The 14174-nt window shown below is 43.3% G+C and overlaps 1 protein-coding gene across 9 annotated transcripts in view; it reads left to right on the top strand.

The window, feature by feature from the left end:
- Positions 1-5418: 5418 nt before the first annotated feature.
- SHANK2 (SH3 and multiple ankyrin repeat domains 2) overlaps positions 5419-14174 on the top strand; it is a 276108-nt gene continuing 267352 nt past the window's right edge. For 4 of the 9 annotated variants that reach the window (XM_023928760.2, XM_023928762.2, XM_023928764.2 and 1 more), the window contains exon 1: positions 12512-12743. In XM_023928760.2, the coding sequence (XP_023784528.2) occupies positions 12599-12743 (145 nt within the window). In that variant the 5' untranslated portion in view covers positions 12512-12598. Of the gene's footprint in view, positions 6003-6138; positions 6280-6639; positions 6749-12511; positions 12744-14174 lie in introns of those variants that run through there. The other 5 variants (XM_086894895.1, XM_086894896.1, XM_086894897.1 and 2 more) reach the window with 4 other exon arrangements.

Consider the following 14174-nt stretch of genomic DNA (forward strand, 5'->3'; position numbering starts at 1 on the left):
ACATATATTTCATTTTCTGACACTGATCTGCAGTTTGCAAGAGGCTGAGAAGCAATAAAGTCTAAGCTTACCTAACACCTGGTAGCATTAACTACAGTTCAGAAGCTTCCAACTAATACAAGAGGGAACATAATTTGGATTTATTTAGAAGCAGGATTGATGAATTCTTCATTCACTGTGACTAACTCATGCCCTTGGGACAGTTTCTCCATCACTATTTTACCAGTTCCAGGTGGAAAATGAACTTGGCACTGAAGGTATTTATGAACTTCGGAAATTCTATGTAAATAAATCCAAGTAGTCAATGATTGGTAAATACATTTAAACTTAAAAAATAAAATTATCTGCTCTTGTTTACCAAAGGTTGCTGAGATGTCCCTGAGGTGCTGGTTGGTGAATGCTGACTAGAAGAGGGTAGTGCTTTGCTTTGTTTACACAGTGGAGATGATATTCCTGCATAATAAAAGCTGGCTTTAGCAGGGAGCATCTCTGCAGCCTCCTCTTTTGGCAGAGACAAGCTCAATAAAGATCAAGTGCATGTTCAGCTTGACAGCAGAGAGCCCTCATGAGTTTGATGAACTCCATCTTTTAACAACAAACTTCAATGAACTCTAATTTTCAAAGATGTGAAGTCTATGTAATCCTCACTTTGTATAATTTAGCTCTGTCGAAATCTTGTTGTGTAACTTTCAAGCAAACACCAGCCTTAGTAAATGGGTATTTATGGCTGTGAGTGGTTAAATGTGGCATATTCTTGATCCTGAGGAGTAAGTTTTTGAGACAGAAAACCTTAACATAAAAAGAAAAAATGTTAGTAAATATTCCTATTGGCAGGAAAAGGAGAACATCTGCTCAAGTCACTAGTGGTTTGTTGCCTGAGTTAGCAGCAGGGCAGCCTACAGCTAATTAGCTATGGCTTGATAAGAGAACAGGAGTGCAGTGGATAGAAATGTTTGTCATCTGTAGTTGCTTGAAATCCCTCTAAAAGCATTAAAAACATGACGCTTGACTTTCCCTTTAAGTTCTTTCCTTGGTATTTTTGGAAATTACTGCAATGACTGCTTAGCTATGAGTGCAGACCCCCACTGAAACCTCTGTGCATGAAATGTCCTGATTTGATCTGGTTTTCTTTAAAGCATTTCAATAAACACTTGTCCATTCCTACCCAGAAATTTGCACATAAGCACATGCAAAGCAGTGAGCACGTCTCCCAAACTCCAGTTTAAACACAGATCTTCCCACATGTGCTGAGGCAGCACTGAGATCAGCCAGAATATGGATTTTGCATTCTTTTAAAGTTTTTATTGTGGGTTATCTGACCTTGCAAGCAGCAGAGCTAGGCTGAATTTGGGACCACAGGCTCCAAACACCTCTCCTGCTTTTTTCCTAAACTCACCTTGTGCAGGGATCTCTCAAATTCAAAAGGGACCTGTCCATTCCAGCGCCTTTGAATCTCAGATATCTGCAGCTGGCTTTGGTGTAAGGGTGAGGTAATTGTGGGTGCCAACATAATTACCCTTGCATGTCTGTTATGTTAATTCCTAAGACAGGCCTGCTAATGTGTGGAAACAGGAATAATCTCCAGTATGTTTCACTCTTTTCCTATGTTCCCTGCAATCTATGTCTGTAATTTATATTTTGTGTAAGGTGCTTCATTTTGGCATAGCTCCTGTGAGAGTTAAATGCTAAATTCCCTTGAGAAGAATATTTTTTAAAATTATACCTATTTTTATAGGCAGAGAAACTCTATTGGGGATAGAGTTAAGATCTCTAAGATCTAAGGATCTAATTTCATAATTTGAACAAGGTAACACTTGTTTTCCATTGTATTTCCAAACACTTGTATTTGTGACTGACACACACCTCTGATGAATCTTCCTTGGTCATCTCCACTCACTCAGCTTTGTCTGCAGCCAAAAGTGTGGTAAATGAGCTGCTTCTCTGATTATTTCTGAGTGCGTGGATGACTTCCAGTTTTATTACTGCCCAGATACAGTAAAGAGCAGAAGTAAGTTGGGGAACATTCAGCAAAAGCCATATTTAAATGCCAGTTTTCCTTTGCTGTGTTCTGTTTTATTGTTCTCATTTATTTCAATTAGTTCAGACAGGAAGTCCCACTGATTAAAGAGGACGTGGGCTCCAGGTGAAGCAGAGGCACAAGAACACAACATCTGCTGCACACAGCAATAAAAGCGAGGAGATTATTTAAAAACTGCATTTATAGCTGGAGGAGGCTGTGCTGATGTGGAGGAATGGTTGGGATGGCTTTTGGGGTGCAGCTGCTCTGGCCTGGGCTCAGGAGGCAGCTCCAGGGAAGAAGAGGAGGGACACCCAGCTGTGGATGAAACGACACTCCTCCTTCAGGGCTTCAGATTAAGCAAGATGCCTTTGATGCTGCTGTGTAAAGTTCTCAGGTTGCTTTACATACATTGCAAAGCCAATCCTATTTCAATCCTATTTTCTTTGCTGCCCCAGAAAAGGAGCAGCAGTGCAGCAACCAAAGCACTGTGGGCACTGGAGAGGCACCAGTGGTCTGGGGAGTTGTGGTGATGTCCAACAGGACAGGCCAAGCTCTTAAACTATTGTGTCACTGTGTCATCATGCTTGTAACCTGAGGAGGAAATTAACTATGGAAATCAGAAGAGCCAAATCACAAAACCATCAGAAGAAAAAAGAAAGGCACCCAAACTTTTGGTACAGGAAGTTGAAATGATTTATTGTTTAATTTTTGCTGCATAGTAACAACCTTTGCTTTTATACTAATTTGTAGAATAATTCTTTTCTTCAACATGAATGAAGTAAGGAGGGTAAGTTAGGGTAGCCTTTCATTATCTTTTTTAAATAGCAAAAAATTTTATATAATAACAACAAATGACTCCATGGTATTTTATCTGTAATGGAAAAGGAACAGATTTCTTTCCTTGTCAGTCATCAATTTTAAAAAGTATTTTATCTTGGAGAGCAAGTAACCTAGTAAAAACTGACATAAAGTTTTTTATATTTCAATGCCTTATTATCTTAAAGGGCACAATAATCTTACATCAGGAGGCATTCATGTATTTAACATCTCTTCCAGATGTGTGTCTAACTGGTGCTTTTAATGACTTCTATTATTCTTGAAGAACATAAAGAACTGCTGGAGGAATCTATTCACAGACACAGGAAAAAAACGTCTGCATTAGTTTAACTTTATATTAGTTTAAGCTTAATAAACTGGCTTATTAAGGCCAACTGATAAACCATGTCTGAATAGAAGGGGGAAAAATTACTGAAGAAGTATGGAAGCAAATTACAATAATGGGATAAAGATGTCAAAAACATCCCTCCTAAAAAGAGCTTAGGAAGTCAGAGAGTATTGAACAGAGCACAGTAAAGGATTGGGAATTCAGTGGTGAAGGTCAGATGGGCCTTTAGAGTGAGAGGGTTGGGACCTTGTCTTGTAAGCAAAAGTATTCTTCAAAATTATTTGAAAGATTTAATTTGGCCATGAGAACAATTTTAATGAGGTTCAGAAAAGGTGCAAAAAATGCAAAATAAAATTCACAGCTAATTTTTACAACTAGATCTTGTATAAGATTTCCTAAGTTTGGAAACTTATGAAATGCCAAAGAATATGTAGGTGGTATTTTTTTAACAAAATATTTAACTTTTTACCTCTTGTACAAGAAATCTGAATTTGAAGTCAGGCACTTTATTACTTTAGTACTACCTCAATTTATTGTCATTCAGCTGATGCAGGGTCTGTTTGGCAGTTTTAAAAATCTTGTAATAAGCCTAATGCTAGACTTGCATTCAAAATTACCAGAATGCACTGAAACCTGGTCACTAATCTGAAACAATGGGAGGTTAAAAAGTCCTTGAAACTTCCTTTGCTATGAATAAGAACCATGGGTTTCATCCCACCTGCCCCTCTCAGCCTACAAAGTGTTCATTCTCCAGGCTGGTATAATTAATAATCAACTGTACCCATGGAAGGAAGTTCCCTGGAGCTGCAGAGTTGTGTAATTCCTATGGAATATGGAGATTTGCTCTTGCTCCACTGTCTTTTTTCTGAAGAATGAAATGTCACAGACAAAATTTCCTAATACCATGTCCAAACTTTCTGATTTTTTCAGGCAACTGGTTGTAGTTGGGGTGGCTGCTTTGCCCTGGTTTTCTTGGCTCAAGAAGCTTCTGAGGGTCACTATAATGTTTTTTAAAAGGACTAAACCTAAACATCTGTAAACTGAAAATTTATTTAATTGTAGATGAAGCTTTGGCAGGACTTAAAAAGGAAAAATTTTAGACATAGCAGTCAAAATTTAGAGGATGTAAATTTGCACTTCCTGAAGTATTTAGAATGTACTTGAAGGATGCTGAGTTTCTCTTGCATCTCAGGCATGCTATTAGTTTGGTCATACTTTGGGCTATTCAGGTGAAATTTGATGAATTAGATGTCAATAAAAGTATTTTTTGTTTCCACTTTCTGTACACTGATCATTGGCTACAATATTGAGTTTTGAATTAAAGCATAAAAAGTAATGAAAAACTGTTGTTTTGTATGTTTTTCCCCCCCTCTTTTGTTGCTGTTCACTGTTTGCAAGTTTTTAATTGTAAAAGATGCTGTAGATGAATTTTTTCTCCTTAGCACTGCTGTCCTATTTTCCCTGTGATATCCCCGGGGGATCTAACATGAGTTTAAGTAAGTCCATTTTTTCTCGACTGACAGAGCAAATGTTCAGATGCTTTAAAATTTAAAGAGCAAAATGTAGGCATGGGTAAATTAGCTCAGGAGAGGTAGGAAATTCCAATTCAAGCCAAATAGTCTTCTTCTGGTTTGTTTGCTTGCTTAATTCTCCTTGGTTTTGTTTGCTTTTAATTTCCCGTAAGGATGTTGCATTTTGAGAGCTTGGCATTCCCAATATCCTCCACTATATCTAAAATTTCCATGTTTCACCAGGGACTTGCAACCAGAAGGGAGAATGATGTATGAACTTCACCAGTGAATGCACCTATGTGCACAGGCCCTCTTGCATGAAAATTATTTTCATGGCTGAATGTTCATTAATATTAATGAGGTAACATAGTTGCTCTGTATATGTTAAAGAATATTCCCCTTTTCAAGGACATTTCTAATTTGAAAAAGAGCCATCATTGCAAAAAAATTTGGTAACTGTACAAAGCAGTTCAGGAAGTCCAAAAGTGAGTTACTGAAGATATTCTGTTCTATGCAGTTTGAAATGCCTTAGGTGGAAAAAATATAGTGAGGGTCATTGTGCCTATAGGTTCACACCTTCAAGTAGTCAGAAATCCGTATTCTTGTGTGGAGTAACTTGAGATTTGCTCTAAATGGCATTATTGATCCAAAGTTCGATTCCTTTGAGGATAAGAAGAGTCCAAGATTTTTTAAGGATGACATTTTGCTGTGGTAATAACTTTGTTGCATCCACCAAGGACTCGGACCGTGGTTCTCACATCTCTCAGTCCTTCCAGTGCCTGGGCCGAGATCGTAGCTCGGAATGGGTGTGTGAGCCCTTGCCTTTTGGGCTGCCCTGGCGAGCCGTGGCTGCCCCTGGAAGCAGGTGCGGGACGGCCGGGAAGATGTGTGGAGACGGCAGCAGCAGCAGCGGCGCAGTTGGAGCGTGCGGAACCAGCACTTCCCTGCCCACATCTCCAGCCGGGATCGCCCCCAGCTCCACATCCGTGCTCCCCGCGCCCTCCGCACGCTTCTGTTGAGCCTGGCGCTTTCCATTCCTTGGGAAACCGGCGTGTGGGAAGAAGTTTCTGACGGAGCCGTTCTTCCCCAGCAGCCCCAGCAGCAGCAGCGGAGCCTCTGGACAGCCACCCCGTGCTGGGATGCCCGGGATGCTCCCGCCCAGCTGAACGTGCTCGGGCCGCTCCCGGGGCAGCTGCATTAAAAAAAAACCCCACAAAACAACAAACCCAAGAAATGGAGTGTGCGGGGAGCGGCGCTGGCTGAGGGCCGAGCTGGGACAGCCCCCGGCGCCCCGCCGGTCGCGCAGGTACCCCCAGCCCGCGGCGCTGAGGGGGCACGGCCGGGGCGGGGACGCGGCCCTGGGCGGGAGCGGCCGCTGAGGGCGGCGGGCGCAGGGGGCGGCCCGGGCGGCGAGGCGGGCGCTGCCAGGGCGAGCCGGGGGGCGGCTCCCCGGACCGGCCCCCCGGGAAACGCGGCCCCGGCGAGCCCGGGCGAGCTGGAGGAGGCGGAGGTGGCGGCAGCCGGTGCCGGGGGCATCGTGGTGCTGCCTTGTCCGAGGGACCGGCGCTGTGCCCCCCTTGCAGGTGAACCGGGGCGTGAGGGGAGGGGCGGCGGCCGCGGGACCCCTGAAGGGCTCCCCTGAGCGCGGCGGCGGAGTTTCGGAGGCGTATCCCCAGCCCGCGGCTGAGACGGGAGGTCCGGCTGTTCCTTCCAGGCAAACGGCACCTCCTGCCCCGGCTGCCGGGTGGGGATGGGGCGGTGAAGGGATGGGGAAGGGGCCGTGAGGAGATGGGGAGGTGGCCCTGAGGGGATGGGGAGGTGGCCCTGAGGGGAGGAGGGCGCGGTGAGGGCCGGACGGGCCGGTGCAGGTGGACCCGGCGCTCACGGTGGAGCGGGCGGAAAGGCTGAGGGAGGCACAGGGGCGTCCCCGCTTCTTCGCACTGAGGGGAGAGGGCAGGAAATAAGCGAGGATGTGAGGAAGGATAAATCCGCGGTCAACCACAGAGCGAGCTCCCCTCACGCTGTTTGTAGGACCGCGAGCGTCAGGGTGAGGTAGGAGAGGGGAATATGTGTGTTGATAGCGGGAAAGTGCTTCCTAAGGGTTTCCCGCAGTAGTAAAAGTGGGAGATTGAATCAGGCCTTGCTCTTTAACACAGAAGTCACACAATCTCCCTGCAAGTGACTGAATGCACCAGTGAATGGATTCTTCTCCTGAAAGTTCTTACATCCTTACCTTTTTTCCATCTTTCCTTCCTCCTGTGGCCTTGCCTCTGTTTAAATCCTTTCAGAATAACCTGCCTTGTTGAAGGGACTCTCTGTCAGGGGAGGAAAAAAAAAAGTCTTTGAAAACAAGTGCTATCTTTGTTTAAAGCTATTTGTGGATCAAGGTTGTGACTTAACTGTGAAAGAGAATGGTTCTCCCTTGCTTCCATTAAAAACACAATAACACATTAAAACAATCCGAGTCTGGGGAGGTAACTGGGCTGAAATGCAATTCAGCAGAGTAAGACCTTAATTCAGGTTTTACAGTACCTCAACTCTCTGGTGAATAAATAGATAATTAGTGGTGGGGTTTTTCTTTTTGTGTGTTATTTGAAGAAATTCTTTAGGGTAGAGGTGGTAATTGATAATATTTTTAATCTCTTACACTTTCTTCCTAAGGCCTGTAGCTATGATCTTTAAAGTCCTTTTCAACCCAACCATTCTATAATTCTGTGATGCACAGGTTTCGATGGTAAGACAGCAAGAAAAGGGTGAAATATGAATCCACCCTTCCCAAGTTCCTGTGCTGTTTAAACGTTGCAGCTACACTCAGTGAGCTGGAGAACCTGCTGGTAAATGTTTGGATTTGTTGCTGGATGCCACCACTCGTTCCCAGTCCCAAATTTGGTGGCCCATATGATCTTACATCTATCAGGTATAAATACTTATATATATCAGGTATTTGCAATAATTTTGTGCAGGCAGGTACAGAAACTCCAAACTACAGAGTAGCTTTGGCCTTTCTTCTCTAGGCACAGTGGGTTGGCCTAGAAGGATTAAAGTTGCAAAAAGTAGCAGCTGGATTCAGGTAGGGAGGCTTGAACAGGGGCCAAGAGAAGTGTTACTCCTGCACACCTCTTCTAGGTGTCCTGCTGTAAACTAGAAGAGCCCATGAAAATACATGTGAGGGAGGGATCCTGCAGCTTTAGGAAATGTCTGTCAGAGGAAGGCTGGGAATTGTGGTGCTTCTTCCCCAGCCCAGTCAGGAGTGCTCCAAAGAAAGTGAATTATGCAAGAGACTCCACTGGCTTGATCAAATTTCTGTCTTCAGTTTCATGGGCAGGCTTGAGTTTCATGGCTCCTGAGGTCGGCCTGTTCTGCTGGGGGCTGGAGGAGTGTTCTCAGTGTAAGAGAACTGTGAGTTTCAAGAGAAGCCCCTCAGAGCCCCAGCGTGACGTAGGTCTTCCCATCAAATTAGTTTTCCATTAATTAAAAAAGTAGGCACCCTAGATAGTGTGAACTCCTTGGTGAGGATAGTGGAGAGAAGTTATTTCTCTTCAGGCTTTTGATCCTTTCCTTTTTGTGACCTTTGCTTATTTTGTCTGTGTTAGTTATTCATGTCTCTGTCAGACCTGAAATGGCTTTGCTGAGACCTACAGGCGGATCACTGCTCTATTTTCTAACTTCTCAATCTTATCCTAATCAAAAATGTAAATACATGCATAATGATTTGCATGTCATTAACTTCTAAAAAACACCCTCATGCTAAAATCAATGTTTTTTGAAACCCAGTTTTCCTGCCTGGTTGTGAAGTTACACCTGGAATTGGCAAACCATGAATTCTGAGAACATAAACTGATTTCAGCACTGCTGCTTTACTTTCTGCTTTATTTTTTGTTTTCCATTCCATCCAGGGAAGAACAATAAATTAAAAAATATGTTGATAGTGATTTTTCTAATCAGTTTATTTCTTCAGTCTTCATACTTCAACAGAAAGTTTCAAAATTAAAAATTAACAAAGTTGGCGTGGTGTATACTCACTGTACACTCATTTTACCACCACTGAACACATCGTGATCATTTATGAACGGAGCATCTAACACATTCCAGAAATTCCAGGGAAGTGTGGATGGGAGCTTGCAGATTTCAAGGAATACAGGGAAACCAGGAGAAAATAGTGTCCCTTTGAGCTAGGCTGGCAGTGTAGCTGCCCCTGGAATTCGGTTTCCCTGGCACAGAGCTTTGTGTGTGAGCTGAAGGATCCGGCTGGGAGTGTCTGTATGGAGCAATCAGCAGCCCGGGATACAGCACGGGCGCTTTGCCAGCAGTTTACAGGAGCGTGGTTTTGCCTGATGTCAGGGATGCTGGGAATGAGAATTCCCGGGCTCTGGCGCGGCTGCGGAGGTGATTGTCACTGCCATCTCAGGGAGGCTGAGTGCGTGTGTTTGAGTGACGGAGGAGTCACTGCACATTTAGGGATGAGCAGATGAGGCTGAATTCCCGTTAAAAACCCAGGGCCTGGAATGTGCCTTTGCCATGCATGGCTTGCCCAGAACTCGGGGCTTGTTTTAATAGGCTGCCTTCAAGTCAGTGAGTCTGGAAGCCAGCACAGGGTTACCCTGGATCAGATGCCAGAGCGTGTAAGGGCTCTCCCTCTCCGGAAAAGCTCTGGAAACTGGACTAACAACAGCACTGCAAACCTCGTGTGCTGCTGGATGTGTTACACTGTGGTTACAAACACAAAATCCCTTGGGAGCAAACAGAAAGTGCCACTGCTATTCAGTGTAGCAGCTTTAACATGTTCCTTCTTTCAGGAAGGAGGGGAACAGTGTCAGCAGTTCTGTTGATACAAATAAAAGATCTAAATAGCAAGATAAAACGTATGGCAAACTGTGGATCAGCTTGAAGTTCTGGTGATATTTGAAAAAGCATTTTGGTTTCTGTGCTAGGACACAAGCAGCTGTCCGATGCCTGAGATATATTTCACACTCATCACTGCTTCTAATGAATTTTTGTGTTAAAAGTCAAAGGTGTGTGATCTCCCACTTAGGAAGAAAACCCCAAACAAACAATTTTTATTTAAGAAATCAGTTAGGACACTGATTAGAAGAAGCAGGATAGGGCAGTGCACCCATGTTCACTCCATGGATTCTCCTGCTGTAGCCGGTGAGGAATGTGCATTGTGCTTAGGACACTGAGAGCATCCAGAAGGATCTTGGTGGCTGTGCATGGTTGAGCAATGGGATGCTTAATGAGAGGGTGCTGAGCTGTGCAGTCAGCATTCTGCCAGCACCACCTCACAGGCACCAGAGACTGTGACTGCCTCCACAATTCAGTAAAATAGGCCAGTGGCTCTGCTCCATCCACGGGGCCAAAAGGCACAGCTCCCTCATGTGCTGAGCTTGTTCCCCTCCAAAACAGAGTGGGACTGACCAGGCTGGCTCCTTCCAAAATGAAGTGGGAGTGACCAGACTCACTGTCAGAAATGGAGCCTTTAAATTCCTAGATTTGGATTCTAAATATCAGTGATCTCAGTTTTGGTAGCACCATTACACTTCACCTCATACACCAGCTCATCACTGCAGTTTCAGACTCACAGTGCATGAGTGCTTTTGTTTAATTAAACTTTACTGATAAAATATCAGCAGTGACAACATGAGAGAATTGTAATGAAAATGGAAATACACTTCTGGGACTAACATCCTGTCAATTACAAACAGAGGATGTTTACTCTGTCTGAGTAAATTTGAAAGTTAGAAAACCAGTTAGTTAAACTCTGAAGCTGTGAAACCAGCATCTTAAGCTTTAAATTTAAGTTCAATCACCAGAGTGTAACGGAGAATGCATTCAGTAGTCCTTAATCTGATCTTTTATCAAGATTTTTCTCCTTTAATTTGCATTATCACTTCAATATAAATATTTCAAATCATCCAAGCATTCCACTGTAATGAATTTTACCTGGGGATGTGAGAAGAGAGTGCGCATCTTGAACAGTTTGAATTCTGCAGATGATACTTTCACACTGCTGTGTCTGGTAGAGCGATCTCTTCCTGGGTGATTTCTCATAGCTGGTGGTAGCAGCTGGAAAGAAGCCCAGCCAGAGTACTGAGGGAAAAATGTAGGAGAGGAAAAGGAAGAAAGAGGGCAGATATTAAAGAAAAAGAGAAGTAGAGATGGAGAGAAATGACCAAGAGTTACTCATAAACAGGGAAAAAGTGTTTGCAGTGGAAAAGGCAACAAGTGTTAGGGAAAGTCCTTAAAATGCCAAATATTTAATCCTGCTGATAAAAGAATCTCTGTTTCTAGTGGAAAACTGATGTCTCTGTTTCTCAACCATGTAACAAATATAAAATGCTTTCCCAAATTTAGCTTTACTCGAAATACAACCTTTTGACTTCCTGCATTTCTGATTGAGCTGGTGCTCTCTTTTCTTCATTAAGCTGTAAAAATCACAGTCAATTTTGCCCCTGCAAATCTCTGATGTTGCCTAAGGTGTAGAAGATTCTATTCTTCTTGAGGAATATTTTAAAAGTCTTGTCTCAGAATTTTTTACTGAGAAAGCTGGACCTACATTTTGGTAGCTTGAAGTGTCACTGATGATGTGTTTATACACTAGCTCCAACCTAATTTTTAATGAAAATCTTCAATTAAACAAGGCATGCAATGAAAGAATTTGAAATAAGACTTTTCTGGGTGCAAGGAGAAGCTTTAGTGATGAGAAAAGCCTGAGCACAGATCCCATGAAAGCAATATTAAATGAGGGCTGATGGCAGAAACTGTGATGTGCAGTGGCCTGGTAGTGAATAATGTTGGTGTTCCTCATATATTTTGAAGGCAGCTTTTCCAGGGAAAGAGAGTGATGCAAATAGGGTGTGTCACTGGGAACCATGCTGAGTTTTGGTTAAGTCACATATTAATTAAAATTGATATGTACTAACACTTTTCCATCTCCCTGATATTTTCAAATGTTTTATTGTCACATGGTGATATTTTTCAATTTATCAAAATCCAGTGCACTGAGTTCCTCCACCACAGACCATTCCCACCTGAGTCTTTCCCACTGTCACGCAGCAGATTGGGAAGAATGGGACATGTGTCCCTACCGGTCACCTCCTGTCTGGATCTGATTGAAAATGACGTGTATTAAAACCTGTGCCAGCCTCTGGATTACTCCCAGGGCATGTCCTTACAGCTTAGGTATTTCCAGAAAGAGTAAATTCTAACCCAGCAGATGAGTGGCCTGTGGAAATCTTCCAGCAGGTCTTACAGACCAGCTGCTTTCCTCTTGGAGTCCCCCAGAGCATGGCATTGTCGGAGCAAGCTCAGCAATTTGGCCCCTTAATTTAGCCTGGCATGTGTTGATGTCTGTGGCCATTGCTCCTGACAGCAGATTCTGAAGCACCCTCTAAAGGACCCTGGCTGTATGAAAACGTCCTGGCTTCTAAGATGATCTCTATCCAATTAGACAACATTCTCTAAGGACAGGACTGGGTATTGCACATTGCTATGAGTTTTGTTTCTGTGCATTGCTTTAATGATGCTGCCATCAGTGCAGTGGACTGGACAATTCCTGTCTTCTCCAGGAAATACTGGGATAGGGTTTTCTGAAGCATGCTAAAGCCTGAGAAACACAAGCCAGATGACACCCATTCCTGCTGCTGCTGCTCACCTACCCTTTGTTACCCTCTTTGGGTCAGACCTGGCAAAGATGGAAAGTTTCAAGTGGAATGGCAGTGTTTTGGTAGACAGGCTTGTCTCCCTGTCTGCTGCAGGTTATAAGGTTTTAATTCCTATTAGGACAAGCAGGATGTGCTACTGTGGGTTCCTGAGGGAAGGAATGGAGCTGTTCTTCTTGCCATCATCATCTCTCTGAAATGGACCTGAAAGCTGCTTGGGAAGTCAGCAGCTCACAGACATGTAATGCTTTCCTTGCTTTTTGCTTCCAGCCCTGTTCCACCCCCTTGGATCCATTCTCTCTCTGTTGGAAGGCACCACTCCACCAGGACAGAGGAGCACACTTGTCCTTGTGTGTACCTTTGGAACCACTCCACTCGTGGGTACAGAGGTGAGGTCACAAGGGGGCACAGAGGTTTCTCAAGGGGAGAAAAGCCATTTCAGGGTCAGCACTGCATATCCCTCCTGGCCTTTCATCTCACAGGACTTGTCTCATACCTGTGGATGCTGTTTTTTTCCTGTTTTCTGCAAAAGTGAACTGAGCTCACCATTTTTCATGTGTTAGAGCGGGAAAACATACACCACTTTGCCATCAGCATAGTGTTTGCCTGATTGTAAAAATCACCCTAAATGAATATTTGAAAATGTTATCATGGAGCAGCTTAACTTCTGGCAAATTCTGCTCTTTTCATCTGGCCTTTGCACTTGTACAGTCAGGTCTGAAAAGTGTGTCACTGTGAATGCCACTTCACCTGTCAGTCAGGGAAACTGAATGTGCAGGATAAAGCCAAGTGAAATTTTTACATTTCAAAACCCAGGGAAAACATTTGAGGAACAAAAGTGTTTTTTTCCCTACTTGGAGGTCCTCAGCTGGTGTCATCAGCTCTGCTGAAGTTGCTTATTTATGCCAATATTCAGACTTCAAAACTGCAAGTGTTAATGCAGAGAGCTGCCCTTAAATGCCACGTGGAAGGAAATATGCCAAGGTCCCTAAAAGATTCATACCACAAAAAATCAGTCCAAGGCAGTATTTTGATTTTTTCTTCTTTTTTCTGTTACCTCCTTTTGGTATCCCAATAACATTGTATTCCCTGTTTTTCTCCTGAGGAGAGTGATATTTCGCACACAGCTGTGTGATGTCAGTGCAGTGCCTGATACCCCGTGGAGCTGATCATGGGGCTCTGTTTCTTTGTTTTCCAGGGGATTATATTTTTAATCCCAAATGTCTGTAAATCACAGTGTTGGTGACTGGTGGCTTTTGCACTGCCCCTTCTATAGAGGACATGATCTTCATTTTTAATGTGTTCCCGAAATAAATACCTTATGTTTCAAAGTACAAAAGAGAAGAAGGAGCCTTTTTCAAAGCTCAACTGAAAACTTGAACATTTCCTTGAAATTTTCTCTCCTGTGATATTCCACCTGTTTGATATGACTTTCTCTTTTGTCAACAAAGCTGGGCTAAAACTTTGAGGATTACTCTGAAACTTTCCTCCCATGAGACTTGAGGTTGACAAAGAAGGTATAAAACTTCATGAAATTAAACTCCTCAAATTATGTATTGCTCCCTTTTTTGCAAATCTCCCTTACTTGCCGAACCAGATGGGACAAAATACAGTGCAAATTATGCTGCAGTTTTGTTCTCAGTAATGCCTTTCTGGGAGAAAATGCATATTGAAGTTTTTTTGGTAGTTTTGCTCATGCTTGTGACTTTTAATCAGAGTGGCAGAATATTGTGTAGTACAAAATTACATATGCAGTAGTATATTTATTTAATTGATGTTTATTGATACTAAGAGTCTATAATTTTTAACCTAAACTGAAA

The sequence above is a fragment of the Cyanistes caeruleus genome, chromosome 6 (genome assembly GCF_971803275.1).
Source record: "Cyanistes caeruleus chromosome 6, bCyaCae1.hap1.1, whole genome shotgun sequence".
NCBI classification, from domain to species: Eukaryota; Metazoa; Chordata; class Aves; order Passeriformes; family Paridae; genus Cyanistes; species Cyanistes caeruleus.